This window comes from Oreochromis aureus, linkage group 7, assembly GCF_013358895.1.
Source record: "Oreochromis aureus strain Israel breed Guangdong linkage group 7, ZZ_aureus, whole genome shotgun sequence".
Lineage (NCBI taxonomy): Eukaryota > Metazoa > Chordata > Actinopteri > Cichliformes > Cichlidae > Oreochromis > Oreochromis aureus.
Window position 1 is genome coordinate 11,740,389 of NC_052948.1, and position 27,681 is coordinate 11,768,069.

Consider the following 27,681-nt stretch of genomic DNA (forward strand, 5'->3'; position numbering starts at 1 on the left):
GTCATTGTGTAACAAAGTTTATTACATATGTCCAAACATATGTACAACACATTTCTCACTAAGAGTGGTTTTTTTTGTCACAAATATAAATTATTTAGACTTTCTTAAAGAACATATGATACAGGAACTGTAGCTTGCTTGATGTGGAAGAAAACATGGGCTGGCTGCTCACTGTAACAAATCGGTTAAGTACCCCTGGACAGAAGACGCTTGATTTTCCTTTATATTCTTGTTTAAATATTTCTCAAATCATTAACTCTTTTGGAAAAAGCACACAAATTACCAGAGTGGGTCCCTTCACCAGTTTGCAAAGAATTAAAAATGTGCCTGCGTGAGCTCTCCGTATTGTCATGAGCTGATATACAGTTTGATAATACAGACATAAATAAGGCACAAACGGAGAAGCAAAGAAAAAGGGAGGAAAAAACCAAAAATGGGGGTGGAGCAGGGTCAGATTTGGCACAGGAAGAGTGACTAAAGACAATAAACACAAGGAAATTTCAACAGCAACTTCCTGATTATACCTCAAGAACAAAAATATTGCCAAACGATTAAGTACAGAGAGGAGAAAAAAAGAAGAAGCTTATATCGCTTAATCCCCCCCCCAAGAAATAACTGAGGATTTAACCATTGTAATACTGATAATCAGGGATCGATTGAAGTCATAGTGTTATAAACTTTCGTACAAGTTGTTGCAATAAATACTGCTTCCAAAGCTTTCAATTCATCGGGCCTACTAACAGTAAAGTGGTTAAAGTCAACAGAGCAGGAGGATTTCAATGATTTATACTACTACACAATAATGATTTTTTTTTTCCTTTTTAAACACGTGAGAAGTGTGACTTTGTTAAAAACCATTGCTGCGCTTGTAGAAGAAACAACTTGGCTTGTTTCGTCATTTAAGTGTCAACAGATCTCGTTTTAACCCCCATGGTGAGACTCCCATGGTTCGGTTCGGCTACATGTTCGACACAAAACATTTTGAAGGTGCAGGTGAGAACACGGTACACATTCTATCGTACGGAAACCTTCTTATGACATCATTTGCACTTAACGCTAAACGCAAAAATAAAAGTTCATGTCATGGTTCCTTTGGGAATTTTCCCATACACTTACCATTCAAAAAGGCCAAAACACCTTCAGGCACTTTTAGGATGGAGATCAGGCTTTAGTTCGTGTATCCTAAATTTTCTTTATATAATAATAGTCCATGGGACTAAGCATCCATGAGCGCGCCACTCAGTCTTACCGTGATTAACTGATGAGTTCGTTTAAATAAAGTTGCATGTTTTAGGTTCTTTGTTTTTCCATCTTTATGACAGAAAACAAACTCCTTCCTTCACGGCACAAAGCCACAGTCACTCTCAGGGGTGGGGAAGAGCAAAAAATAGTTTGGTTTTGCTGGTAAAGAGGGTACGTGTTGATTCCCTTTTCAACTGTGAGCTTATGTTTTGGCCAGTCCAGACTTGTCCATCAGCAGCAGCATGTGGCTTTGACCCTGGACTAAACACTTAAATGAGTTTTTTCAGCCTGCTCTGGGCAGACTTAAGTTTTCCTGTTGTTCCAGTTCGGATCTGCCATGGCATTCAGCTCTCCGGGCCTCTCCAGTGGAGAGCGGGAGTCCTGTGGCGACTTCTGAGCCTGCGGGGAACGAGGGTCTAGAAGTGGAGGAGGTTTTTCAGGGTGGAACGGCCTGTTGTAATGATCTGGCCCTGAAGGACCTGCAGGTCTGTGGTCCGGCATCCTCCTGAAATCCTGAAGAGGACCGTCTCTTCCCTGGTGGTAGTTAGGGCGGAAGTCATCAGGACGTCTTCTTTTGGGGTCTGGATGCCTGAAATATAGTTGAAAGATCGTTAAACTAAAGAAACAATGGTTCTCCTTGCAGTGTAGTATTGTAGGGTCTTTACCTTAAAATATTAAGCACCTTGAGGCAACTGTGTTGTGATTTAGTATAGTATTAATCTAATTTATTTATCACTAAAAATAAATTTGTTCCGGTAATAATAATGGAGCTAACATCTCTGTAACTTGGGTGAGAAAAGAGCTTATTATGCACAGTGAACACACCTGCATTAAAACAGAGAACTCTCTCTAAAATGTTGCCCCATTATCTCCTAATGAGCCTAAATAGACATCCCTTCACAGATGTTGGTGTTACCATCGAGCCTGACGCTTTTTACATTTCCTCCTGTTGTCTGTTAATTATTCGGGTTTTTCCTGAATAGAGGAATTTTTGGTGCCACCTTATTTTTGTATTCAAAACCTGAAATAGCTACATAGTTTGACTTCTCGCAACAAAGTGAATTTTTTTTTACTTGAGTATAGTTTCCGGCTAATCTACTCGCCTCTGAAGGTCACCATGTTCGCGTTAACTCACCTGTCATAGTAGGGTCGGTGACCCCTGTGGTCCCGGTCGTTGCTGTACTGCTCGTATGGTCTTTTTCGAGGAGAGGAGTTGTTGCGGTAACCGCCCGAGCTGCGATAGGGGTCTCCGTGCGGCCGTCGATCACCGTAGTGGTCCTTATAGCGATGAGGGTCATAGGGATGATGCCGATCTCCCTGCCATGATGAGTTGCTGTTACCTGGGTAGCTGTATTTACGGTCCCTCTGCCAGTCCCCTCGATCTGTAAAAAAAAGAAAAAAACCCATTAACTGACATTAACTGATCGATGTCTGATTTTTTTTCCTTTTAATAATGATCAACACACACATACCGTCGTTGCTAAAGTGCCGCTTGTTAGCATTGTACGGTTCTCTGTGGTGTCCGTGGGGTCCTGGCTGAGTGGAGTGCGATGCAGGTCTGGAGGACGGCTGAGTCCCCGTGGAGTCTCGACTGGAACCAGACGGCTCTGGCCTGAATGACTTTACTCTCCCTGAAACGTCCTCCTTCTTCTTCTGCTCCTTCTGCAAATGTCACGGGATAATTTCAGCGCTGCTTAGCCACAGCATAACAGGTCAGGTTTAATCCCAAACAGTTCCTCACCTCTTCCTCGTGCGATCGCTTCTTCTGTGCCATTTTGTAAAGCTTGTGTAGCTTCCTCGCACCAAACTCTGTAAACTTGGACACGAAAATCCAGAGGTTTCTGTCCGACCCCCCCAAAAAAGTAACATAAATAAATAAATAAACGATCGGCAGAATTCAAGAGACAATCGTCACGTTCAGTTACACACAGAAAATTCCCATTTTAATTTCTCACCTTCGCCATATTTTGACGTGTTCGGGATCGCTGTAAGCTTTAAGGCACTCTGTGATGCGGTCTCCAATCTTCAGTAGGCATGTGCGTGTGTGCTGGAGCTGCTCCTGGTCGCTTAGACCCTCATCTGGTTTGTCCAGCTGCTTTAGGGCCTTTTTCACAGGCCTCATGCGTTCCTTACACTACAAACAAACACACACACAATGATTAATGCAATGCTTTGTTTTGGGGCATTCAAAAAAAAAAAATACATAAATGTGTTTTGTTCACAAGAGCTAATGAAGAAACTCACAATACTGAAAGTCTCCTGGTCAAGTTCATCGTCCTCCTTTTCTTCAATGGGAATTGGTTCAGATCCAGCTGTAATATGAACTGGACCTTGAGTCTTCTTCCCTTTGGCTCCTTTAGCCTGAAAGAGCAGACATCAAAATATCCTTCAGCTGCACGTTATAGCACAAATCCTGTCCAATTTAACCTGTGTAAATGTGAGGAAGGCACTTAAATTCAGGTTATCAGCATCTCTGAAATACCTTTTCTTTTCTGGGCTTGGCACCCTTCTTATCTTTGTCCCCATCTTTTTCCTTTTTGGGAGTTCCCTGTTTTTCTTTGTTCTCTTTGTTGTCCTTTTTCTTCTGTCTCTTCTTCACAGTGGACTTTTCTGTTCCATCCTCCTGATTAAAAACATATATAACAGCAGGTCATTAGTCATTATTTATTTACTTTTACTACCATTACATGTACTGTAGGTAGGGTTGCATCTATATGCAGCCTCTAACATCCATAAAGTAGTATGATTCAGTCTGACCGACCTTGACCTCGCCCTCTTCTGACGGGTTGTCTGACAGGCGGGGGGAGGAGATGTCGTTTCCCTGCTCGTCTTTAAGAATCTTGTTTTCCTTCTTCACCCGGGGCTTCCTCTTCTTCACTTTGACCTTGAAAGAAAAGACAACGAGTGAGGCCGAGGTACCGAAAGTCCCTTTGTGTACATGCAAATCCAAGTTAATGAGACACTCAGTGAGTAATAGTAGCATACCTCCTCCCCAGTTTTAGCCTGATCTGTGCTGTCTTGTTCTTTTTTAAGCAGCTTGAGAAGATACTCTGCCCTCGCCTGCAGCTGCTTGGCCTGAGGCTTCTTGCTTGGATCATCTGGAAGAATCTGTACAGACAGATTTTATTGTTAGACTCTTTAATTAATCTGTAAATTTTGTATATCCATAAGGAGTGCAGTGAATATGAAGACAGAAATAAAACTGGAAAGAACTTAAAACAGCATTTTCGAAAGCTTTTACAATAGCTCCATGAAGCCATTTTTCTTTAAATGCTTATAATAAAACAATTTCTTTAACATCGTGTGTTTTTGTCATTTTTGCTGTCTTCTACACTGAAGCTCTAGTTTTCAGCTTAGCAGTAAAAGTAAGCATGCAATGCTTGCCTTATCGGCGAGTTTAAGGTCAGAATCGGTCTTGATCAGATCCCAGTTGCCAAAGCCGTGCTCGTAGATGCCGAGCAAGAGCTGAATGTCATCCTGCAGATCCCAGTCTACATCAAAGTGAGCCACTTTCACCCTGCACGTCAGTTTAAACCTGGATGAAGCAAAGTGTTGCCAGTTTTAATCCACAACAGAACATCAAATCTTCAACATGATACAAGACACTGTGTTCCTTCTTATTTCTACAGTGATATCTTACTTATTTCTCTCAGCCGGGTTGGAGGGCACCACTTTGTGCAGCGGCTCGAACTCTTCCTCGTGCTGGATGATGGACTTTGCATTGACTTGCACTCCTGAGATCTTGATATTAATTCCTCGTCGCTTCCCAGGACCTTTAGCTGGAATAATAATAATAAAAATAAAAATAAAAATAATAACAATAATAATGATGCTGCCTCATTTTTTGCCACTCAAAAAACCGTTTTCTTTATTAGTTAAATGACTAAAAGCGACATACCTTCGACTGGGTTCTCTTTAAGGTGCTCCTCGTGCTCCTGCACTGCAGTCACGCAGCTAGAATGAATCAGTTCACCGAGCCTCTTCAGGTCTGCGATGGATTTGTCCACCAGTTCAGAGTCTCGGGCAATGGCTTCCAACCTGGACACACAAAAATAAATAAATAAATAAATAAATAAGCAGCATTTAAAAATAAATAAATACATTTAAAAAAAAATCAGCTTACTGCTACCCTAACGTCTCTGACAATAGGCTTACCTTTCAAGTGGACATCCAAACTTCTTGTATGCCTTGATGAACCTGTTGATGAGATTATGAATACGTTTTTATTGCACTGATGAAAAGATGCTTTCAAACAAAACCGAACGTCACTTTAACAACAATATAAGAGAAACAACACACGGGAGAAGTTTTACCTGCGAATCTCCGCATCAGTGAAACCCTCCACGTTGTTTTTGCGAGCTCTCGGCCTTCCTCGCTTCTTTGGCTTCTTGTCATCATCGCTATCATCAGTCTCACTTTCAGAGCCTGATGAACGGTGCTTCAGCTTGGAGCCCACATCACTGTCACTGTCATTGGCCTGAGCCTGAAAGCCAAAAGAGCCACATATTGAGCAGCTGCCTTTTTTTCAGTTTTCTGTAACTCTTATGTGTAATAGTGACATAATCCATAATATATACTCAGTCACGAGGCTATGGGTTCATACAATTAAGGGTGATGCAGGAAAAATAATGGAAATGGACAAAATAATGCAAAGAAAATGTCGACATAAAGCCAATCACTCAAATGAACATTTACATCAATTCCAGCTTTTCTTTTCAATCGATGCTACACTGGATCAGCTGGGAGGTACTCAGTGGGAAAAGCACTGTGCAAAGCCTGAAAGCTGGGAGCTTAACCTCCACCTCACATCAACACCCAGACGAGGAGCATCTTGCTCCAATAAACTTCAGCTGAACTTTTAATAAAACCAAACTGATGAGCTTTGTATGCTCACTATTCAGAGGCCCTCGTGGAGGCTGGATGAATAATGAGAGGGCTCTTCCATTTGGCCATGCAGTAAGGGAGATTAAATTGTCTTGTGGGAGTTAACAATTGCATAGTCTTGCAAGCTTTCAAGGCTTAAGCTTGTTAGGTAGATGCTGTCATTCATCTCTTTCTTGTGTATGTGTGCAACATGAAACAGAGACCAGTGCTGCTTTCACAAATAACCTTTCCTACCCGCTTATTAGAGCTTCTGCTTCGAGGCAGCATGAAGATGTCCTCCATCTCCCGCTGCTTCTCCTCCTCTTCAATTTTGCGACGTTGCTCCTCGGGAATTATGTCATCCCATTCTGGAATGGGCTTCTCCTCAAACTCTGGAGTGCTCTCTTCCATACTGGAGAAATTGGCCACCTGCATTGACACATCGATGAGAGAGAAAGAAAAGAGAGGGGGAGGGAAAAAAAAGAGAGACAATTTTGATCAGTATTTTATAAAAAAATTAAATAAATTGGGTTGGTCTTTGAGGATGCCGTAACAGCTTGCAGATACCTTAAACTGCGACAGAAGTTCATCTGTAGCACTTGAGCCTTGATCACTTTCTCTGGTTTCGGCCAACCTCAAAATCTCATCAATGTCCATTTCCTACAGAAACAAAGAACGTCTGTTTTAACTCCAAAATACGTGAAAACAATTTTTAGCACACACAAGCTTATTCACCCATTTTGGTACCTGTGGTTCAGACTCCTCGCCTTCAGCCTCTTTGAAAAGATCTTCTGCACCAAACTTGAGAATAGCGGTCAGTTCTTCTTTATTGAATGGGTTTGAACTGTTAAAACGAATTAAAAGTGTTAATCACACAAAGAACGTCCATATCCCCTAAAACCCTCACTACTAAATTCTCAAAGTCTTACTTTGTGTTTCCTGAGTTGCTGTCCAGAACAGTTCGACCAGTGGTGTCCATTCTCTGAATGACAAGATGGTCCAAAACCATCTTCTTCTTCGCCCTCTCGATGATGTCCTCCTCCACTGTTCCCTTCGTAACAAGTCGGTATATATTCACCTATGAGGGAAGAGCGCAGATACATTTTTATACAACAATCTCACTAGTTACAAAGCACACCTACAATTACAGGTGTGAACCTGAGCGTTAAGATTACCTGTTTCTTTTGACCAATCCTGTGAGCCCTCGCCTGCGCCTGCAGGTCGTTCTGAGGGTTCCAGTCAGAGTCAAAGATGACGACGGTGTCTGCCGAGGCCAAGTTAATACCTAAACCTCCAGCTCTGGTGGATAAAAGGAAGCAGAAGTCCTAGAAAACAAAGAAAAACAACAGAAACAATTATGTGAGCAACTGGAAACTAACTAATGGCGCTATTTGGGCCTTACTGCATAATTCATAAACTATATCCTTCACCAAATTTGCCATATTCTGTGTGTGCAATAAAGAGCAGCCCAGGAAACGTGAGGACATGCAGGCAACGGTCCAGCTGGCCAGGGTGCACTTGAGGACTCTGCTATTAAGGGCATTAGAGCCCACATGGCTTGTGCCCCAAACATTTGGTCATCGAAGAGCAATCGAGCCAATAATAAAGAAATTGCTCTAAGTGTATTCTATGTTGTTAAAATATTAGAATAAAAACTGAAACTCTTTTATTTACATACCTCTGAGCCTTCTGCGTTAAAGTGGTCAAGTGCTTGCTTTCGGATTTCTCCCTTTATGGAGCCGTCCAGCCGCTGAAGAGGAGACAAGCAAAGAGAGATTTACCCTTTGAAGATTTTCCCGCTAACCTCTGCATTACTCGTCCTTACATGCCACGCATTGCACTGACTCTATATGTTTAGACTGATCACAACAGCCTAAGACTAAGACCGTAAGCAAAAACAACCCGAGTCGAGTGACTTGCAGGAGTCCGGCTGGTCTTCGGTAGAAAATAACTTGTTGATATAAATAAACACATGAACTCTAAGGCCGGGAGAAGTATGCGTGCAACAACACTGACATCTGATGCCGAGTCTAATCTGCCCAGTGCAGCCATCCCCAAAGGCGCTTTCGCTGTAAACACCAATAAAAGCAACAGTCAAAGCCTGAGGCCTGCCTCTATTCACTGATGTTCCCATGATGGTGGCGTAGTTATCATGAACAGGAGGCAAGGCGACAGCACCAAATGTATGGTGAAGGTTATGACCAACAATTCTTCAGAAAATGCTAAATTCATTTCACTGTGTTTATATTCCATCAGGTCCTCCTGATCTCTAACAACTTATCAAGCAAGAAATTGCATCTCACAGGAGGTGCATCACCGCCCTCCTAACCCTGGAGAAATCACAAAACTGAACACCACAGCCTGAATAACCACACCAATTAATCCTTAGTGAAATCTAACATTAGCCTCCTATTTTTTTCAAATCTTACCTGAAACGGATATCGTTTCTTAGACAGGTATTCAGCCAGAATGTCCAACATCCTGACCATCTGGGAGAAGATTAGGACCCTGTTGCCTCTTTCTCTGAGCCTGGTCAGCAGCTTGTCCAACAGTACCAGCTTCCCACTGCCCCTCACCAGAGCCTAGAAGGCACAAAAGTCGATGCAAAATATCAGTGAGCAGGAAGAGCCGTGTTTTCTTTCTGTGTTAAGCTGCAGCTAGTCTCTTTTGCAGAGCAGAGCTATCCTGGGGTGACGCTCGGAGCTAAATCGGGTTCAAACTGAGACATTACCTGCAGGTGTTCCTGTTGCGTTTCAGCGTCTCCATCCTCGGGCTGTTTAATGAGGAAACTATGGTTGCAGCACTTTTTAAGCTCCATTACGATGTTCAGGAAGCCGGTGGAGCTGCCTCGGGTGCCTTTGGCAAGAGCTTTGTAATTCCTCGTTAAAATCCACCTGGAAATATTCAGGAACAAATCAAGTTAATGGAAAAGAGAAATGCAGCCGCTGCGAATGCCATTTATAAGAAAGACAGAAGCTATAAATGTTACAGAAGGAAGAAATAGAATCATACTTGTAAAATTGCTTCTGCTGTGCGGACATTTCTACACGGAGGATTTGCTCCACCTTGGCTGGGAGTGATTTTTCCACATCTTTTTTGACACGCCGGAGCAGGAAAGGCTCAAGGACTTTGTGAAGACTCTGATAGCCGTTTTCCCTTCCCTTCCCATGCTCATCCTCAAAATCCTCCCAGGAGTCAAACCTACGACGCACAGCAGATACAGCAAATGCCACTCGAGTCACACAGGATGCCATTTTCCCCGCTTTTGTTCAGTAAAATGCTAAAAGTGTGAATCGGGACGTACTTGTCAGGCATGAGGAAGTGTAAGAGTGACCAGAGCTCTTTGAGCGAGTTCTGTAGCGGCGTGCCGGTAATGAGGAGCCTGTGATTAGACCTGAACTCCATTAATGTTTTGTAGAGTAGGGAGTCATCATTCTTCAGCCTGTGAGCTTCATCAACGCCCAGGAATGCCCAGTTGATGTTTCCGAGCACCCCCTAAAGTTAAATTTTAAGTTGCCATCAGTGACTGACTAACCTCATGCACACAAGCACAATACAATAAAAGTATAAACGTTCATATATTTATTTTTTTTTTTTTAAAAAGAAGCAGCCTACCTTGTCTTTAAGTAGAATCTCATAAGTGGTTAGTAGTGCACTGAAACGGATTCTTTTGGTTTGATGGTTCACCCACTCATAATCACGGATCTGCACAACACAGAAGCACCAGTTTAAAGTACGCAACTATTTGTAGAGCCAGCAGGTAGACAGACGCATTCGAATTCAACCTACTATTTTCCTGCTCATGACGTCGCCAAGGTAGACCACCACATTCATGTCGGGGGCCCAGGTGTCGAACTCCCGCTGCCAGGAAGTGAGCGTGGACAGAGGCACCACCAGTAAAAAGGGACCATAGAGCTGATGCTGGTGAAACAGGTAAGACAGGAAGGAGATTGTCTGGATGGTTTTTCCCAGCCCCATCTCATCAGCGAGGATAACACTATTGCACCTACGGAGGGGGACAAAAAGATAGTTATGGAGGCTTTGTAAAATCATATTTGGAGGGGAAGGGGGCGGCCTTTGTTATATTTATTTACCTGCACCAGGAGTGAGCCAGCCAGTTCAACCCATCCAGCTGATAATCTCTCAGTTCAAGGTTGGAGTCGCCAATATATGACGGCTGCTTCTTCAGAGCAACAAATCTTGGCCTTTGCTTTAATACCTGAAATGATAGAAACACACTCCTTCACTCATGAGGAGCAAAACATGCTCACGTAAAATAAAAAAAAGACAAAACAAACAAAGAAACAGACCTGTAATTACTGGGCTTTTACAAGCAGTTACTCATAGCACTCAGTATGATCCACGTTCTTCTGTTAGATATGCATAATTGGGCTGCAGCTATTGATTATTTTAGCAATCAAGTAATCTATCGATTATTCCATCGATTAATTGGATAGGAAATACTTTTCCATTTCAGAAATTGCAGTGTTTTTATGCAAACATCTGTAAAAAAAAAAATAAAATAAAACTTAACTCTTTTTAAATTGTATTAAGATGCCATATTAAATTTCATTTTTAAAGAAAACATTAATTTTTTCTAAATTTTTTAAATGCAAAAATATATAAATAATCTCAAGTACAATCAAAAGGTCAAAGTCAATAAAATCAGATGTATATGAAATCATAAGGCATAAAAAAGTAACCCAAGTACATTTCTCTCGGCTTACGAAAAAAGCTTTTATTTTAATATTTTCAAATATTAACGCAGTTTAATTAATACAATATTTTATATTATTTCACTTTCAGTCTGAAAAATGTTCAATTTAATCTGATCTAGTACACCCCATGCCCCCCTTTAGACTCACCCCTGTTTGCTGGAGGCATCGCCTCCATGTAAAATAGGACAGCTGCCGTTAACTTATACAGCAAGTTGTATGATTTAAACGTGTCAGACTAAGTTGACAGATCATCTGCATGTTTTAAAAAACATGCACTTCTGGAGGCTTAGTGAAGATTTTCTTTGCGTAAAACAAACGGCGGTGGATAGAACAACTACAAAGTTCGCTTTTCTTCACATCAGAGTTTGTTGATCAGGTGCTTGATGAAGGATTCCTGCTAACTGCTTCCCACAAGGTTTTAATGGCGTTTACAGAAACAGCCGTTTTGGACGCTTGATACATGTTTTTTTTTTTTACTCTACCTGGGCTCAACGTTTCGGTAACGGCTCCGCCTCTGTGCTCTCCGGCTGTCACAGTTTAACAGCCCCGCGTTAAACTGTGACAGCGTTATCATCACTGCTGCTGTTGTGTTACGTGTTGTGTTAGTGTTGCGTGTGCTTAATGTCATCAGACTTTTTATTCGTACCTTTGCATTGCAGGTCTGTTTTTAGTCACAAATGTGGCTTGCAATTCCACATTGACAGTGGCTTGCTACAAAGCCATGTGTTAAACGACAAAGTGCTTGTCACATGAGTGGGAGTATCCTACGCTTTCCTTGAACTGTTTCGCCCTAATGCGTGGGGTCTGATTTAACTGTGCTTTGATTGGACTCCCTGCAGTCTTACCTTGCAGTCTTTAGAGGGAACTGTTTTGCTGGAGTTTCGGTTCATGAAGCTGTCTATGCAGTGCTGAAACTTCTTTCTAACCAAAGCTCCATCTTCCCAGCTGCACTCGGAATAGGGCAGACCCATCCACTTGCACAGGAACTCTGGTTCATTGGAGGATGGAGTCTTATGACTATGAGCTGTTCATTGAATGAGAAAAATATTAGAAAGATGATTGCACCAAGAACGGTTTTAACAGAGATGGTAGAAAAAAAAATTATCAACTTACAGGGGAAGTCAGAGGATCCTGGTGTCTTTCCTGTTTTTGTTGCTGTTAATAACAAAAATATTTTTATGGTAAATGAACTGGTTCTTATTCTTATATTCATACATCCACCCATGCACAAACACTTTCATACAAGCACCATCTATCTAACAGTCACACACCAAGACCGGAGCAGCCAGGGATTAAACCTCTAACTACCTCCTGAGCCACAGTCGCCCCTAAAATATAGTCTGCCCACAACTTACGTCGAAACTTTATTTTCTGCAAAAGGGAGAACATAATGATTTCTTACCGATGATACGCTCCACAATCTGAAACTGCTTGTTCAAGTCAGAGGTGAGCTCTTGTTGGCAGTTATGAAACTCAATGTCCTCAGGGGACGCCTTCCTCAACCTACAAACACGGACAAAATTGATGGTGAATTTCAGGGGTGGTGCACACTTGAAAAGAAATTCTGTCTAAATGCGAGGGCCAGGATTTTCACCATGAGTTTAGTTCATCATTTTTCTTCTTAAAGTTCTCCAGTTTCTTCATCCCCTTGACCTTCTGCTGTGTCAGAGAGTCCATGCTCTCCCACGTGTTGTGGATGTAGGACCAGCCCTTCCATTTAATCAGGTAATGAGTCTCCCCTTCATCCTTCTCGGGGTCAAAGCCTTCGCACGGGTCCCCATTTTCCTCCACGGCATACACGGTAGTGCAAGCCCCGGTGGCTACAAGAGACAACGCTGACCTTTAGACTCCACAGAAAGCATTTGAGTGAATATAGGTTTAAAAATAATGAGACGAGTGAAAAATTATCACCTCCTTTTTTGCCAGTCCTGGCGTCCATAACTTTCTCGATGGTTTCGCTGTCGTCGTCCTGCTGTTCCTCACATGCATCCCCCGTCATTTCAATGAGGTCATCGGAGTCCGTTTCAAAGTCATGTTGGTCCTCTTTATAACTAGAGCACAAGAGAAAGACGTGATGAAGATTAGGTGGTGCATGTGAGGTAAAAATGTTACTGCACTTGAACCCGCCAGAGTTTTAACGCCAGGCATGCTGCAGTACCATTTTTGGAGCATTTAAACTTGCTATAGGTCAATGAAAATAAAATGCATATATAGCTGTGATCGGACTTAGAGGAAGCGGGGGGGGGGGGGATGGGGGGATTCCCAGGAAAATGATGTCACTTCCTTCATAGCTCATACAGCAAGAGTGACGACACATATTCCATCCTTGGAAGTGCTAAGAACAGCTGATCATATCAATAAATAAAGCACCTGGGTATGGATTATAATTCTATTTGATTGTGTGCACTTTTTGTTGATATCTACAAACCCATTAGTGAAAGTAAAAGGTGCTCTGGGATATGTTGAATTCCTGATATGTAAGTGTAACTCATCTGGCTCTATATGCAAAAAAAAAAAAAAAAAAAAAATACTGCTTGATCTCATTTGGCTGAAATTTTACTGCCATTGAAAAACAGATACCCAAATGGGAGTGCGGACACTCATAAAGGGTTAATAACACCGGTCATAGCGAAAACTCAATATTACTGGTAAGCAAATATCCTCAGCAATTCACCTTTTGACTTTTGTGGCACCCCTTCGTCGCGTCTGCCTCTTTGGAGTGTCTTCCTCATCGTCATCATCGTCGTCATCATCATCGTCGTCCTCTTCTGCCGATGACTCCTGTTTCCGGGACTTCCTCGTCTTCTGAGAGAGCTGCTTTTTGGCTGCTGATGATTTACCCTGAGGCCTGTAAAATACAGAGTTAAACACAAAGACAAGAGAAAGACAAAAGCAACTTAGACACGCTAAACCAAAATTCCAGGCTCATTTGTTTCACACTTTTTTTTGGTTTCTGGTTGTTTCATACGTGAATCTAAAAGCCTGAAGCAGCCAATAGCATTTCACACAGACCACAGCTGTAGCCAATTTTAGCAAAAACAAATGAGATGTTCGGACATGTCACAGTTCTATCAGGCTGGAGTGTTAAAACATTTTTACTCAAACCAAAGAAAAGTCAAACCAATCAGCTCGCTCACACAGTATGAAATGATTTAGAGATGACCAGTGGGTAGCTGTCTGATGGCCAGGCTTCACTTCACTCTTACCTTCTAGCAGGAAGTCGTCTGGATCTAACTTTTTTCTCTTCCTGCTCACTGTCTGTACTGTCGGAAGCCTCCTCCTCCTCCTCCTCCTCTTCATCATTTGAGTCATCATCTTTCCAGATATTTCTTACAACAAAGAAATGCCACAAGTTCACCCTCAAGGCCCATGACTTTGCCATTTTACCGATTTTAATTGAAAAAATAATGGCCGTAGGGTGTTCATCACAGCCCAATTTTTTAAAACCAGGGTTAAGCCACTAATTGGATTTTAATGTAGAACAGCACCTGGCTGGCTAAAACTAACTGAGCCCATTCTGAGACAAACAGATACCCATTTTAAAATAAGCTTTAAATGATAAGGTTCACAATATGAACACAGGCTGGCAGCAGAATGACACAAACTGACATGAACTCTAAAAACATGGGTTGAGTTCAGTGCACGTGTCATGAAAATTCAAAAATATTGAAAACAATATTGTGCTGTACTGACAAATTATAAATAAATGAAATAATGGTGAGATTATAGTCCTCAATAAGGTATTGACAGTCTCTATACTTACTCCTTTTTCTTAGCCCGGGAGGTTTTCCTTTTGGGGCTTTCGCTCTCAGACTCACTGCTGCCCTGCAAGAACAGCCAGCAGAAAAACATTTCAATAACAAGAAGCACTTCGACAGCGCAAACCTCCACCAAGGCAGCTTATTCTCTCCCTCTCTTAACAATACTTTCTTTAAAGAAATAAAGCATTCTGGGGTCAACTTGAAAGAAAAGCAGATGTGAAATGTAGAAGTGAAATCAGAGGTCAAATGTTACATGATATTGGGATGAAAATTTGAAATGTGATATTTAGAATCCTCATTTACCAGAATCGCTTCATAAATGTTGCCAATACAAACAAAGGCAGCAGAATTTTAAGCATAGTTTTAAAGATAAGACATCTTATGCATGTTTCACCTTATTTGACCTTGAAGAAGAGGTCAAAGGTCCACAGCAAAATGACATTTACAATCCCCATAAAACATATTCTATGCCTTCATGATATAATCAATCATTTTGATTGGAACGAGACAAAATTGGGAACGGACAGTTTCAGAAAGACGGAAAGACGAGTTTTACAGGGATATTCGGTGTGTCGCGCTAACACAAGGCATTCACAAACTGCTGTGCTAGTGCTACCCATCAGCCTACTAGCTGATAGGTGTGTGGTATGAATTCTTCTTCGTTCTTGAGTTATGAAATTCACAAGATTTTCAGAAATCTTTATTTCTCTCCTCAAGTTCAAGGTCACTAAAATTCAAACTCGTCCAAAATTTTTAGCAGATCGACCTGTTGTATGTTGAATTTTAAAATCCAACATCGTCTTGTTCTCGAGTTGTCGGTTTCACAAACTTGGGTGTCCGCCTGCCCAGCTGGGCGATGACAATACCCACAAAAAACCCCGCTCGACCATGGATTTTATCAAGCGTTCTTCACATTACCAGAAGTTTTCAATAATTCTGGGCTAGAGAGGTAATTCAAATGCTGCCTGAAAGATGAGCCAAAATGACAATATAAGTTCATTAGGCCTGCATGCAACTTGGGTGATAAAGGGTTAAGTTGACCTTAAAGATCTTGGCGGATGTAAGGCAAATCTGTATGGATCGCTAACATGACGCCACTTTACAACTGTATAAAATGTTATCAGAATTCACTGCAATCTTTAAAGCTACAGGCAAACACGCTTGGCGGAGGGAATAAGTGTCAAACAGACCAACACTACAAAACATCCACTAGATGGCGTGCATGGCTTGTTTATAGCAGCTGATGTCAATGCAGATAACTGCAAACCAGTACTGCTCATTCACAACTGCTTACCCCAGCTCCAATGTTTAATCGAGCTGGCTCCTGCCTGCTCCGATTGGACCGCCGGACACCGTACACATCTGGATGTTCTTCCCACATCTTTGAAAGAAAACAATCAGATGCTATAAAAGAAGCCACGGGTTTTCTGTTTTTCTTTTTGTAAATGTAACATGTCGTCTTTTCTAAGCTTGCACTACAGGGCTGAAAGTAACGATGAGTGTGTCGATTTTTGCCTCCGCTCATTTCGTCATTACTGCAAACCATCCACATTTCTCAGCAAGCCACCGTGACACGTCAAAATGCATAGCTCTGTCAGACGAACGACGACTGTATAAATATATTCAGTTTACGATTAGCTGAGAAAAGAAAAGCAGCAAATCTTCACTCACGAGTTAAACATTAACTGTGATTTTTCAGAACATCAATTGTTCTGTTGACTCTTAATTGTTACTGTAACCTTTTATGGCCTTTATCAAGGATTTATATCATTAAAGAACAGCCTTTATCCAGCTCCACCTAAAATTCAAATAATCTTTGCGGCTGAGTGTCTGTATCACCTCTATGGGAGAGTAATGTGAGCACATTGCATAATCACGTTGACCTAGGACACAGCAAGAGCCTGACACAGATAGAAGGACAGTCTGGATAAAGAAAAGCTTTTACTGCAGAGAGCTAAAGTCCAGGTTTCCTGCACGTCACACCTTCATGATCAGATTACCACGCTCACGAATTAAGTCATTTCCATCACCACAGTGAGAGGGCAGGAAGTACAATCTGGTTCAACACAGAAAGTCTCCGATGACCTTTACCTTCTTCACATCAGCCAGGCGCTCCTTCTTTCTAACTGGCTTGTCTTTGACCTCTGCTGCGGTTTGCTGTGACTTGGACTCTGCAGATTCGCTCTCTGACTCTGAGTGACTCTCTGACTCTGAGGAGCTGTTTGACTCGGAGTTGTGCGATCTCCTCCTTTCACTGCCATGTTCGCTCTCTGACTGACTTCCCGACTCCGACGCAGAGTGGTTGGATTCCTCTGAAGCCGAAATGCTACAGGAAAAAGAATATGTTCATTTGACTTTGCGGTCAATGATGGGCTATTGCTCAAAGAGCTATGTGCAGCATCATGGCAGTAACAGGAGTTGTCGGTGGCAGCAATAAAAAGAATAAATATATATATATATATAAATAAAAAAGAAAATCTTAAATTTCAGAGCACACCCCCACATGAAGGGCACAGCGAAACTGCAAAAGCTGGATGGCATCAGTAATTCGTGACTTGGCCGAGAGGAAGCAGAAGCCTCATTACATCATGCTCCATGTTCCTTACTCAGCTAACCGTCTTATAATAACCTCTTTCTCTCCAAGGCTCACAAATCCTCTTACAGGCATTTTAAACAGGCCTGCAGTGAACAGACCTGGTTTCATACATTAAAACTGGGTCAAACACATTTAGCAGCATCAGTCTTTTCCACTCTGCTATCCTCTAAATGCTTGTGGCATAACGCAAGGCTATGAATTACCACAAGAAATATATAATCAGAAAATGCACTAAATAGGTGAATTTCATCCATAGAAAAGATTAAAAACAACCAAAGAATTTACAGAAGCACCGCACCCATCTGCAAGATTGGTCACTGTTCAGTGTTTATTGATCACTCACTCCTAATCTTTTAACTCAATCCCTTAAAACCACATGAAGGGCCACAAGGAAGGTCATTATAGTTGGGAAACCAACAAAAATACTAGTACTAGTTAATCTGGTAAGAATATGTTATCATGATATTGCTGATGAGCCTTTGATACTTTGGAATTCTACAAGACTTAAAGTCAACTGCTTCCAGAAAGTTGTCAGTTTTTATTGTAATGCGCTTACTCATTTTTTCCTCTGGCATGGGTCCTTCAAACAATGAAAGAGTAACTAACACTGAAACAAATCAAAACTAAACTGAAACAAGCAAAATTACTCTGGAAAGTAATTTAAATCATTTACAAAAAATCCAAAACTATAACTAATAAGCTCTGGCCACAAGTACACATTTCTTCAGTTTAAAATGTTTTAAGGGCAGCTTGGGCTGTGAGCAGTTTAATAAAGTTCTTCTATGCTGTACTTCATATGAAAGTTTTATAGAGGCCTGAAGAAGTATAAGGATTCAATGAAATTAAAAAAAAAGACATTTCATAAGCCAAAAGGAGATAAAACTATAATGCATAAAGCAATAAGAATTTTAACCATCTCATCAGATTAATATTTTTTCTGACACTTTCAACTTTGATTCAAGTGAACTGGCCTTGTGCGTAAACATATAGGTTTTGGCTGGAAGTTTCAGTGGATTATCAGTGGGTTATCAGCAGATAAATATCTTATTTGGTATGGGGAGACTGTTGCCTTTCTGTGTGCAGTTATCTTTTTGGACACAAGGTGTCACCAGAGCCCAGCATGGCTGGGCATAAATCTCAAGCAATCACTGCCTTTTACAACGGATCACACTTTAAACCATGAAAAGGGCATCGTGTCCCATAAATGTTTTCATTAAAAACATTTGGTGTCATTTCATCTAATGAGCACCATTACTTTTATTTTGAAAATGGAGAAAGTGCTTATAATAACCATCTTCTGCCGTTTTATAAACGAGGGGAATTATGCTAAAGACAAAAATAAATTACAATGGTTAAAAGTACGTTGTTACAGCATAAACATAAAATAAACTGTGTTTCTATTTTGCGGTCCTTCAAAGACCAAACTCGGAAGTAGATGGCTCCTTCCGCTTTAAGTGAGGTCAGGAGTGGGCGGGTCATAGAGACATTCTCGAATTATTATTGGCTGGCGTGTTGCTAGGTGGCCACCTAGCCTATCACAGCCCCGCATGCAGTCTCCCTAGCATCTGAGGTCTTCCTGTTCCTCCTCTGTGTAGTTCTGAGCTGAGTTTTAATACTGGTAAGTGAGCAAGCTGGGTACACAAAGCAAGGGCCATTTTGTGACTCAGGAGAGTATGTAAATGCTACTTTCGTGTCATTTAATTACACAAACCGAATAGATTTCCCTCATGTTGTTATTTTGGTTGCTCTGAATGCTCATAGTGCTCACCTCTCTGTGTAACAAAGTCAGGCTGTCAACACTGCAGAGGACACGTTTCAGTCACACTAGAGGAAAATACTAAAATGGCTGCCACAGGATCACACACATAAAGACTACAAGTGTGATGTAACCTAACTGCAGTGTACAGCCAGTGTAATGCTGTGAGGGTGCTTGCAAACTGCTGTGTGTCTTTTTCTAAAAACAGTCTATTGAGGTCAGGTCGCAGTATTTGCTCTGACAACATGGCAGCTATTCTAATACTGTTAGAAAACAGCATTTATGCAATGAGAACAAACAGGTCCTCCTCTTTTCGAGAAAGAAAAAGAGCAGCTAGTCACCCCAGCATTGTCCTCGCACCATGCAAGATTATTTGATGACATCTTTATTGATCAACAGATGTTTCCACTGATTTTGATATGAAGATTTGGTGTACCTGAGGACCACAGGGCCTTGCAGACATCAACAAAACACAATAATAAAAGTGGACAATAGTGCAAGAAAATGCCACTGTGTTAAAGTATTCAGACTCCGGGCCAGAGGCCTTTACAATCAGCCTAGCAGGAAATACAAATAAAGCCAGATTTAAGTAAAAATTACCACTGTTTAGCTTCAAACATTCAAAATATACATGTTCAAAAATTACATTTACATCCATATACCCAAAATAAAATGAGCACCATAATCATTTAAATGTATGTGGACATGAGGATAAGAGAGAAAAGGTTCCAACTGAAAATGTTCTTACAGGAAAGTAAAAATAACACCTTACAAACATGTTGAAATTCTGTTACATAATGTAAGAACGTGAACACTGACAACCTCTTTTTTTTTTTTTTTTTAACTTTTAGCAGCTGTAAAGAAAACAAAACAAAACAAAAAAAACAACACAAAAATTGTTTACAACCATTGAGCTTTAATGGCTTTTTAATAAACAGAAATAATCCAGTATTAAAAAGTAGATTTGCTAAAACTTTAAAATATTTGGCCAAAACTTTAAATACAGATTAAAATAAAAAAAATAAAAAAAAGTAGAGACTGGCATAAAGTGAGAACTGTGAGCACTTGTAAGGTCCAGAAACTATCTGGTAAAGTATGTTACATATAAAACAGTTGTAACACTGTATATATTAGTGTCCATGTCAAACCAGTGCACTGTTTCAGAAATAAATCAAACCCCAAAATCAACAACGTTAGTTTAAAAAAAAAAAATGGTGCAATGCAGTACTAACTCCTAAGACAAGGTCATATAACATTATAGCGAACGGACATTAAGACATCTGTGACAAATCTTTTGCAGAATAATACAGGAGGAAAGGCTTTCCCAGTGGTCTAACACATGCATCTTGTGGGCAAAGATCCATAACACAGGCCTGAAACCTCAGTATTGAGTGTAAGATATGGTAAGGGGGAAAAAAAAAATCAGGGTGTGGCTATTAAACAATAGCAAGGTCATTCAAGACACTAGTGCACGTCTTCAAAACCACGTCGCATATCTAACACAGGTGATCAACCATGCTTGACAACGTAAACAATCAAAGCAGAAACGAAAAAAAAGGTAAAAAGTATAAGGCTCATACCTTGATGCATTGCTTTGAGTCGATCCTTCATCCTCTTGTTTTTTACTTTTACTCTTCATCATTGTTGTATCCTGAAAATCTGAATGGATGTTGCTTTTGTCCTGGTATTTACTGCCAAAAAGTTAAGAGGAAGCATGAACTATCATACAAGTCCCACAAGATTGCTTTTGCTCAGGTGGCAGCTAAAACCTCGGCGGTGCGACACGAGCAGGGGAAAAAGCATTAAATCGAAGAAATTAAGGACCATTATTTACATCGCTGGGTTAAATAGATCCCACAAAAACGACAGGTGCTCTCACAATAAGTTAAATGCCTTTGAATGTCTTTCAATATAGTTCACAGATCGAGCCGCATGCCGTTAATTCTAACTGCGTCATCAGACGAAGCAGTAGAAAAATAATACTTAAACATGAAGAAAAACAGTAAATTAAGCTTGACACAGTGTAAACATGTCAATTCAACGTGGAGAAAGGTACTAGTCCATAAATGAACTATTAGAATCTCGTTCGCCCTGTAACACTTTAAATATGCCTCCGACTCGAATAAAAATAAAGATGTAAATATAATTACTTAATAAATTACAAAACAGCCTTGTTTCTATAAAGCTCGTAGGCCCCTTGCAGTTTTCATCTACTGAGAGAGCGACAGAGGAGAGGCAGCAGCACACTAAAAATGGAGGCGCGCCATGGCTGCCAGAGACCAGTATGGAAAACAACGACGAGCACTTCGCCGGAGCAGACGGCTCCTACGGCTCGATAAAACAGCCCTAAAACGGCACAAATCGCGTAGATTTTCGTTAAAAACACGAGCGCACGATCGTAGCCCTCAAAATTTCATCAAAAATCGAGCAGTCTCGGTCGAAAAACAGGCAAAAGAAACGGTCTAACGAAAGCCCATGGCACCCTTCCCAAGGCTCAGCCGCCATCTAGAGCTCCTTCCCTGCTCTGAAAGCTTTGCCTTTGATTGACGTTATTTCCATTTACCCCACACTCAGGTGATGTTTAAGTCCCTCCCCTTTTATTATGTTTTTAAAATTCGTTTATATGAACTTACATACATTTTCTGCCCCAGGACACAAGCCTCAAAGTGAAACCTTTCTTGCCCTTTGATAAAAGGTAAGAATACTGAGAGGCTGTAAAAGTATATATTTTGCACCAATTACATCACTTCCTGCGCAGGCAGGAAGAAGGACGACCAGTAGCCATTTTAGAGAGCCTTTGGAAACCATTTGGGCTCTGACCAGAAAGCCTTCAAGTGAAGTGTATTTTCAGGTGTTTTAGGATTAGTTAAGCTTCACCAGTGGGGCTAATTAAATGGAAAAAGGGGAATTTTAATCACTCCTTTCTCTTTTATCTTATAAATCAACTTGATAAATTCCAACACGAGTCTGAAGCTCAATTTCTATGGCCATACCTTGATAATTATTGACACGAAGCCAATGAAAAGCAACGTGATATTTTGTATGTATTAACAAATACAAAAACGAACTTCCGACTTTAGGTACTTCAGCGTTGTCAAATTTTTTCGGCAAATGTGCCCTTGTTATTTCTCTGCTAATGAAACAAAGCCAGGAAAAAATATACGAGGTCACATACTTTATTTAAAACAACATTTGAATATCAAATGTACAAAAGGCTGATTTTCCAAAATCAAATGTTAATTTTTCAACGAGTCCACTACATAGCCAGCAAAGGTGTTCCAGAGTCCATGTTGTAGGTAAAAAAAAATAAAAATCCAAATGTCAAAGTCCAGTCAGAAAAAGGTTTCATCTTGTCAAAATTTGGCTAACCGCCAAATAACTTGCCATCTTCACGTTAAACAACGTAGTCTCCACTTCAGCAATATCCAGTTGAATGGGGTCTTGATAGGATAAAAAAGAAGGAAGAATTGTAAGCCCACAGTGCAATGTCCAGCAGTTAAAACCAGGTATCCTAAACTAGATTACAATTATGCCAGTCAAGCAACATACGTAGCTAGCTTTCAGCTGCGCTAGCGATCACTGTGCAGGTGTATTTGGTTTTTTGAGAGTTAAGTGTTCCTATGAATACGGAATTGATTAAAAAGGATACAAATAGTAAGTGAACTGTAATAAAATGGCATAGCGATGTACTGAATGCGAATTTAAATTCGATAGGGTTCGCAACTGAACTTTGTAACTCTTGATATGTTTACAATGAAACCCAAGACAATGTTGTGTTGGTCCCAAGCTTTAATGACTGTAGTACTTTTTTGTAGTGCTTTAAAAAAAAAATTGTGTGGGGTTTTTAAGTAATTAGCACAATGAAATATGGGCTGAATAGGTCTTCCAGCAATTTGCGAAAAGCATTTCCTCAACTGACCACCAGGAGTAAAATGAGTCTAGAGTTGCACCTAAAGTCACATCAATCCGTTACGTATGCAATCTATTCACGCAACAGCTTTGATGTTCACACAAATTAGGAGTAAAACAGCACAACACAGGTCTGTAAGCAAATAATACTATATGAAAAATATGATCCACTTCATCAATTACCAGACTAACCAATTACATGAGCAACAGATGAACAACACATTAGCATCCAATAACTGTTAAAGCAACAGTTCAAACTATGGTCATTTTCAGTTGTCCACTATTCAGCAACAAGTAACTGTGGCTTGGTATTGGTCTTGTTTTATCAGGTTTTCAGCACTATGAAAATCTATAAGATTTGGCAAAATGAAGTATATAGGTAAATATGGCTTTTTTACAAAATGCCTATAGGAGGCAATACAGGCAACATCCCCCAAAATTGCTTGTAGCCACATGAAATTGTTGTGTGTATCCTACAATGAAATTTATCATCCCAAACTTCCCCTTTGTTAATTCACTTTCACAGCTGTTTTTAGCTAGCCTCTTAGAACTAAAAGTGAATGTCAGTCATAAAACATGGACAAACTCTACTTAAAGAAAACCTAGTTGAACTGGATCTAAATGTAAATATTCTGTTGAAACTTAAATTTGCCAATCAAAAAGCACATGACAAACGCAACCAGGTCCAAAAAAAAGAAAAAAAAAAAGAAAGAAACTTACAGAGCTGTCTTCTTTTTCTTCACAAATTGAAATCTTCTCCACAGTGTCTTCTGTCTCCACTATAGAAAAAATGAGGAACAATGAATGACACCCATTTAAAATATTCACACAGAAAGATTTCCAGTTTTACAGGCTTTAATGAGCTTTAAGTGCTTGGACCTTTTAATTCTATAAATGCTAATGCTAACTGTCAAAGATGGCTGCCAAACACTCCCTTTACTTGTTTCCAGTTGAGAATGATTTGAATGTGAGGAACGCATTTCTGAGAAAACAAAACCAACCTTTACAGCAATAATGACTTGAAAGATAATGTTATTTAACATAAAGGTTAAGGAGAAATGGTCATATTTAAACTCATACTGACTTCAACCTTTGATGTTAATGTAAAATCAGTATTTTGTGCTTTAAAATATCTTATACATATATAAATATATATAAATATATATATATATATACACACACACAAGTACATATTATATGGTAGATGTACTGGACTGAATGACAATTAGAGTTGACAGGATCTTCTTAATCATTTTACAGACTTGTCTAATGCAGATAAAAAAATACTTGGCAATTTATAAGTCACTGTCGAGACACTCAGGTTTTGGTGTATGATACATTTATGTGCTGTGTAACTCAAGTCGCTTCGCAAGTTAAAACTATTGCAGTTCTTTCTTTTCAAATTTATTCTATCAAATGAAACACTTTGTATTGCTCACTAGAGAGTGTTTCCTTTATGTTCTGTGTGTGGGGCTATCTAACCTGTGGATTTATTTTAGGATTTTTACAGTTACTTCTTACGATTAGAAGACAAGATTAATAAATGAATACTTTTTTTTTTTTTTTTTTTAAATGACACCTGAAAAGGACACCGAAAGACTTGAATTTCTGTGCGGAGAGCAAATTGCGGTTGCCACTTTATTTGGTTTGGCAACATGTATGGAAAATAATCTGTTTTTTCCATTTTGAGAAAATTCTTAGTTACTTATACTTTTTAACCATCTGTGCAAGAAATTTTCAAAATGGTCACATTCTTGGCTCCAAGTACTTCTACAAGACCCAAAAGAAGCATGTAGGTTACATTTGACTTTTAAAAGAAAACCCATATTCGTTCATTCCCACAATCCAGGGACTATAACAATTTTTAAGTTATAGTTAGTGACTTTCTAGTTGAATTTTGCTTCCCAAATCTTATCAAACATTTTAAAATGTAAGATGTAATTGAATGTGGAGCATTTGCAAAATTTGTCAACTGCTTCCAGACACAAATGTTCAGAGGACGAAAAAAAAGGTTCAGTGACACTTTAGGTATAAATGATTAACAATTCTGCCCCAGAGGAGTTGCATTGTGGTTTTTAACACTTCAAGTTTTAGTACACCTGCAAATGAGATGCAACAAAAGTTCTTAAGTGGTAAATCATTAAAATCTGAAACGTTAATGATGATGTGCTAAAGTTTTCAAAGCCTGTCGTTTACACATCGGTTACGAAAACCTTGTCGTAAGAATAATTTACGATCACACATGAAACGCATTTCTTGCCCATGTACTACAATTAGTGTCATCTTTTAAAATCTGATACAAGAGTTATGAAAAGAACAAATCTTAAGATTATTCACAGGTTAGCTAGTCAATTGTAAAATTATCTTCAACGTGTTACAAATAGAGATGTTCTCTTAAAACGATACAATAGCAGTTTAATATTAAGCAATTTAAATATTAATGTGCTGTAAGCTATAAAAATGTGCAAAGTGATCTTACGTGTCTGCAGTACACTTTATTCTAAGTCGAGGGAAAATTATTTCAAACTAACCGCGTAATGTTGCCATCCATAGTAAGTGAGCTCACTTCTATACATTTGGAATTTATATGTGTTACATCATACACTAGGGGGCAGAACTGTGTTTGTTCAGAAGCGTGGACGTAGCGGTACTTCCTAATAATGATTCTGATGTACAAGCAAAAAACATAAATGTGGACTTTACAGCGTTGTTTTTTAAAATCAAATTAGTAAGGTTATTTTTTTAAAAATTGTTATTGTGATTTTCTTGTTTAAATAATTCGGCACATTTTTTTTAAGAGTTCAAAGCTCAAACTGCTTATAAGAATTCTTCTAAAGACACTCAATCTGCCTTAAAATGATACTTACAGTGTCCACTTGCAGCACGGATCACTCAAATTCTTCAGTTCACGTTGGCTAAATGTCAACCCTTTGAAATAACAAAAAGCAAAAAAACTTTTTTCAGAAAGGAAATGTGACAACAGCACGCCCTACTGGCTGCAGGTATGCAACAGTAAAGACCAATAAACGGTAAGACTACGCACTGGTTGGTACAAATATAAAACATACCATTTAGATAAGGCGAAGCAATCTCCGCTCTTCTTTGACGTCATTTGGGAAACATCACACCTAATCCCTGCAAAAAACAAAACATTATTTTGATTATTCTAGCAGTCGCAATTAAGAAAATCAGAACTTACATAGGCATACAAGCCAGTCATAAGCAAGCCATCTGTTTTAATACCTTTTTTAAAGCAATATTTTAGGATTACCCAAGACCTCATTAACATATTACCATATTACAAAAATCCTAAATAAGTATTTACATATTTAGTCGTTACTTAGTAAAAATCATTTATCTTTGCGTGCTTTGTTGACTCGAAACACGACTAAATTTGTCTTAAACAGTAACATCCATTAGAGAATATCTTAAAGAGGACATTTTGTTATGTGTAGGGTGATACTAATCCGTTGGATTTAACGATATAGTCAAAGTTAGATGTATTATGCCATAAAAGACTAAATACCATCTGCTTTTATTATGTGTTGCATTTCCCTTTATATGTCCAGAAATCAACAACCTCATCCATGAGACTGAGATATTAACATGATTTTATGTCTTTATTTAATTTTATTACAGAATTTAGAATTTCCTTAAATTCACATACTTTTGGTGAAGCTTTGTAGCATAACTTTTTCTTTACATGATTTACAGATGTAAAGTGACTTAAAGAAGAAAATTTATGTGAATATTTAAATGACTTCTCTCTTCAGTACCTCAAAGGGTTAAAAGCCAACACCCTATTCTGTATTTCTAAGTATATCTTGGCTTTTATAAGGTACAGAACCTATATTTTCACAATCAAGTTATGTACTGTTTATGTATGGTGTCTAAAATGAAAGAATTTTAGTTAACAGTCATATTTTGGACATTTTAGCAACTTATCACAATTTATGTAAAGTATTTTTAATTAATAAGCAATGAGTATATAATACTTTATTACATCCTGCTACAAACTACATCTGCGCGGTCTGTGTTAATAAAATGTAAGAAATCATCGACTTTTACATATTTTTTTCATCTAAAACTCGATGAAAAACCTCAAAAACCGAATACTGTGAAAATAAACAAAAATGTACTTAAGGTTGTTGCGTTAATGTCAATCAGCTCCCGATACAACATTTTTAAAACGAAACTTTTTGCTTATTTTTGCTGGTTTTGTCGAACAAATTCAGACAAGGGCATTTGCCCTTTCAAGGACAAAGCAAATTTTAAATGCGTAGGTTGAAATAACTCCAAACAGGTCGAGAACAAATACACTTTCAAAAATCTAAACTAAGCTAACTCAAAACTGCCCTTACAAACATACAAAATCCACAAACTAAAAAACAAATACATGCAATTTACACTCTGCAGACCGTTTTCTTTTTTCCTCGCTAACAGCACACCATAGCCATTTTTACCAACACTGCGCCTATCTGTCGTTCTTTCCACCATATTGCTTTACACGCCTGGCTCGTATTTTTTAGCTATTAATGTATGAGTACTCGTAAGTTCTTACCAATTTCCCGGGCCGTGTCTATCCCCCGTCATCTGCCTCGGCCAGTGCCGCATTTTTGCGCGATTTTCGCCGTTTTGGTGGGTCTTTGAGCCGCATCGCGGAGCCCTTCCTTCTCTCTGTCATCGACGCCTTGCTCCTCTGCTGCGTGTGTCCTCCTCTCTGCCTCTGCCTGAGCTGATATCCTTCAACGGCTCTGCCCACTTTTGCTCTCAACGTAAGCCAAGCTCCACTTCCTCTACAGCCCCATCTAGCTAGCGCTAGCATCATACTGAACA

The 27,681-nt window shown here is 39.6% G+C and overlaps 1 protein-coding gene across 3 annotated transcripts; it reads right to left on the bottom strand.

Annotated features, from left to right (window-relative positions):
• On the bottom strand, positions 1–27,604 carry chd2 (chromodomain helicase DNA binding protein 2). Of its 3 annotated transcripts, XM_031731232.2 has the most exons (42): positions 27,407–27,604; positions 25,914–25,980; positions 25,713–25,773; positions 23,566–23,624; positions 20,517–22,376; positions 16,676–16,910; positions 15,879–15,965; positions 14,587–14,648; positions 14,030–14,152; positions 13,498–13,671; positions 12,735–12,874; positions 12,418–12,643; positions 12,226–12,326; positions 11,937–11,978; positions 11,669–11,847; positions 10,200–10,324; positions 9,895–10,111; positions 9,721–9,810; positions 9,410–9,600; positions 9,118–9,306; positions 8,837–8,999; positions 8,535–8,687; positions 7,784–7,855; positions 7,281–7,430; positions 7,035–7,183; positions 6,853–6,949; positions 6,673–6,765; positions 6,361–6,534; positions 5,556–5,725; positions 5,398–5,439; positions 5,141–5,280; positions 4,883–5,021; positions 4,627–4,777; positions 4,228–4,350; positions 4,004–4,126; positions 3,725–3,865; positions 3,487–3,603; positions 3,198–3,376; positions 2,984–3,083; positions 2,715–2,904; positions 2,378–2,624; positions 1–1,831 (listed from the first exon to the last, which is right to left on the bottom strand). In XM_031731232.2, exons 5-42 carry the CDS (start codon positions 20,576–20,578, stop codon positions 1,546–1,548), a joined length of 5,442 nt encoding a protein of 1,813 aa, XP_031587092.1. In that variant the 5' UTR covers positions 20,579–22,376; positions 23,566–23,624; positions 25,713–25,773; positions 25,914–25,980; positions 27,407–27,604; the 3' UTR covers positions 1–1,545. The 3 variants fall into 3 exon arrangements, with proteins under 3 accessions (XP_031587092.1, XP_039470745.1, XP_031587093.1); XM_039614811.1 differs by lacking the exon at positions 16,676–16,910 and having other exon boundaries at positions 1,546–1,831; XM_031731233.2 differs by lacking the exon at positions 15,879–15,965 and having other exon boundaries at positions 1,546–1,831.
• Between the last annotated feature and the right edge of the window lie 77 nt (positions 27,605–27,681).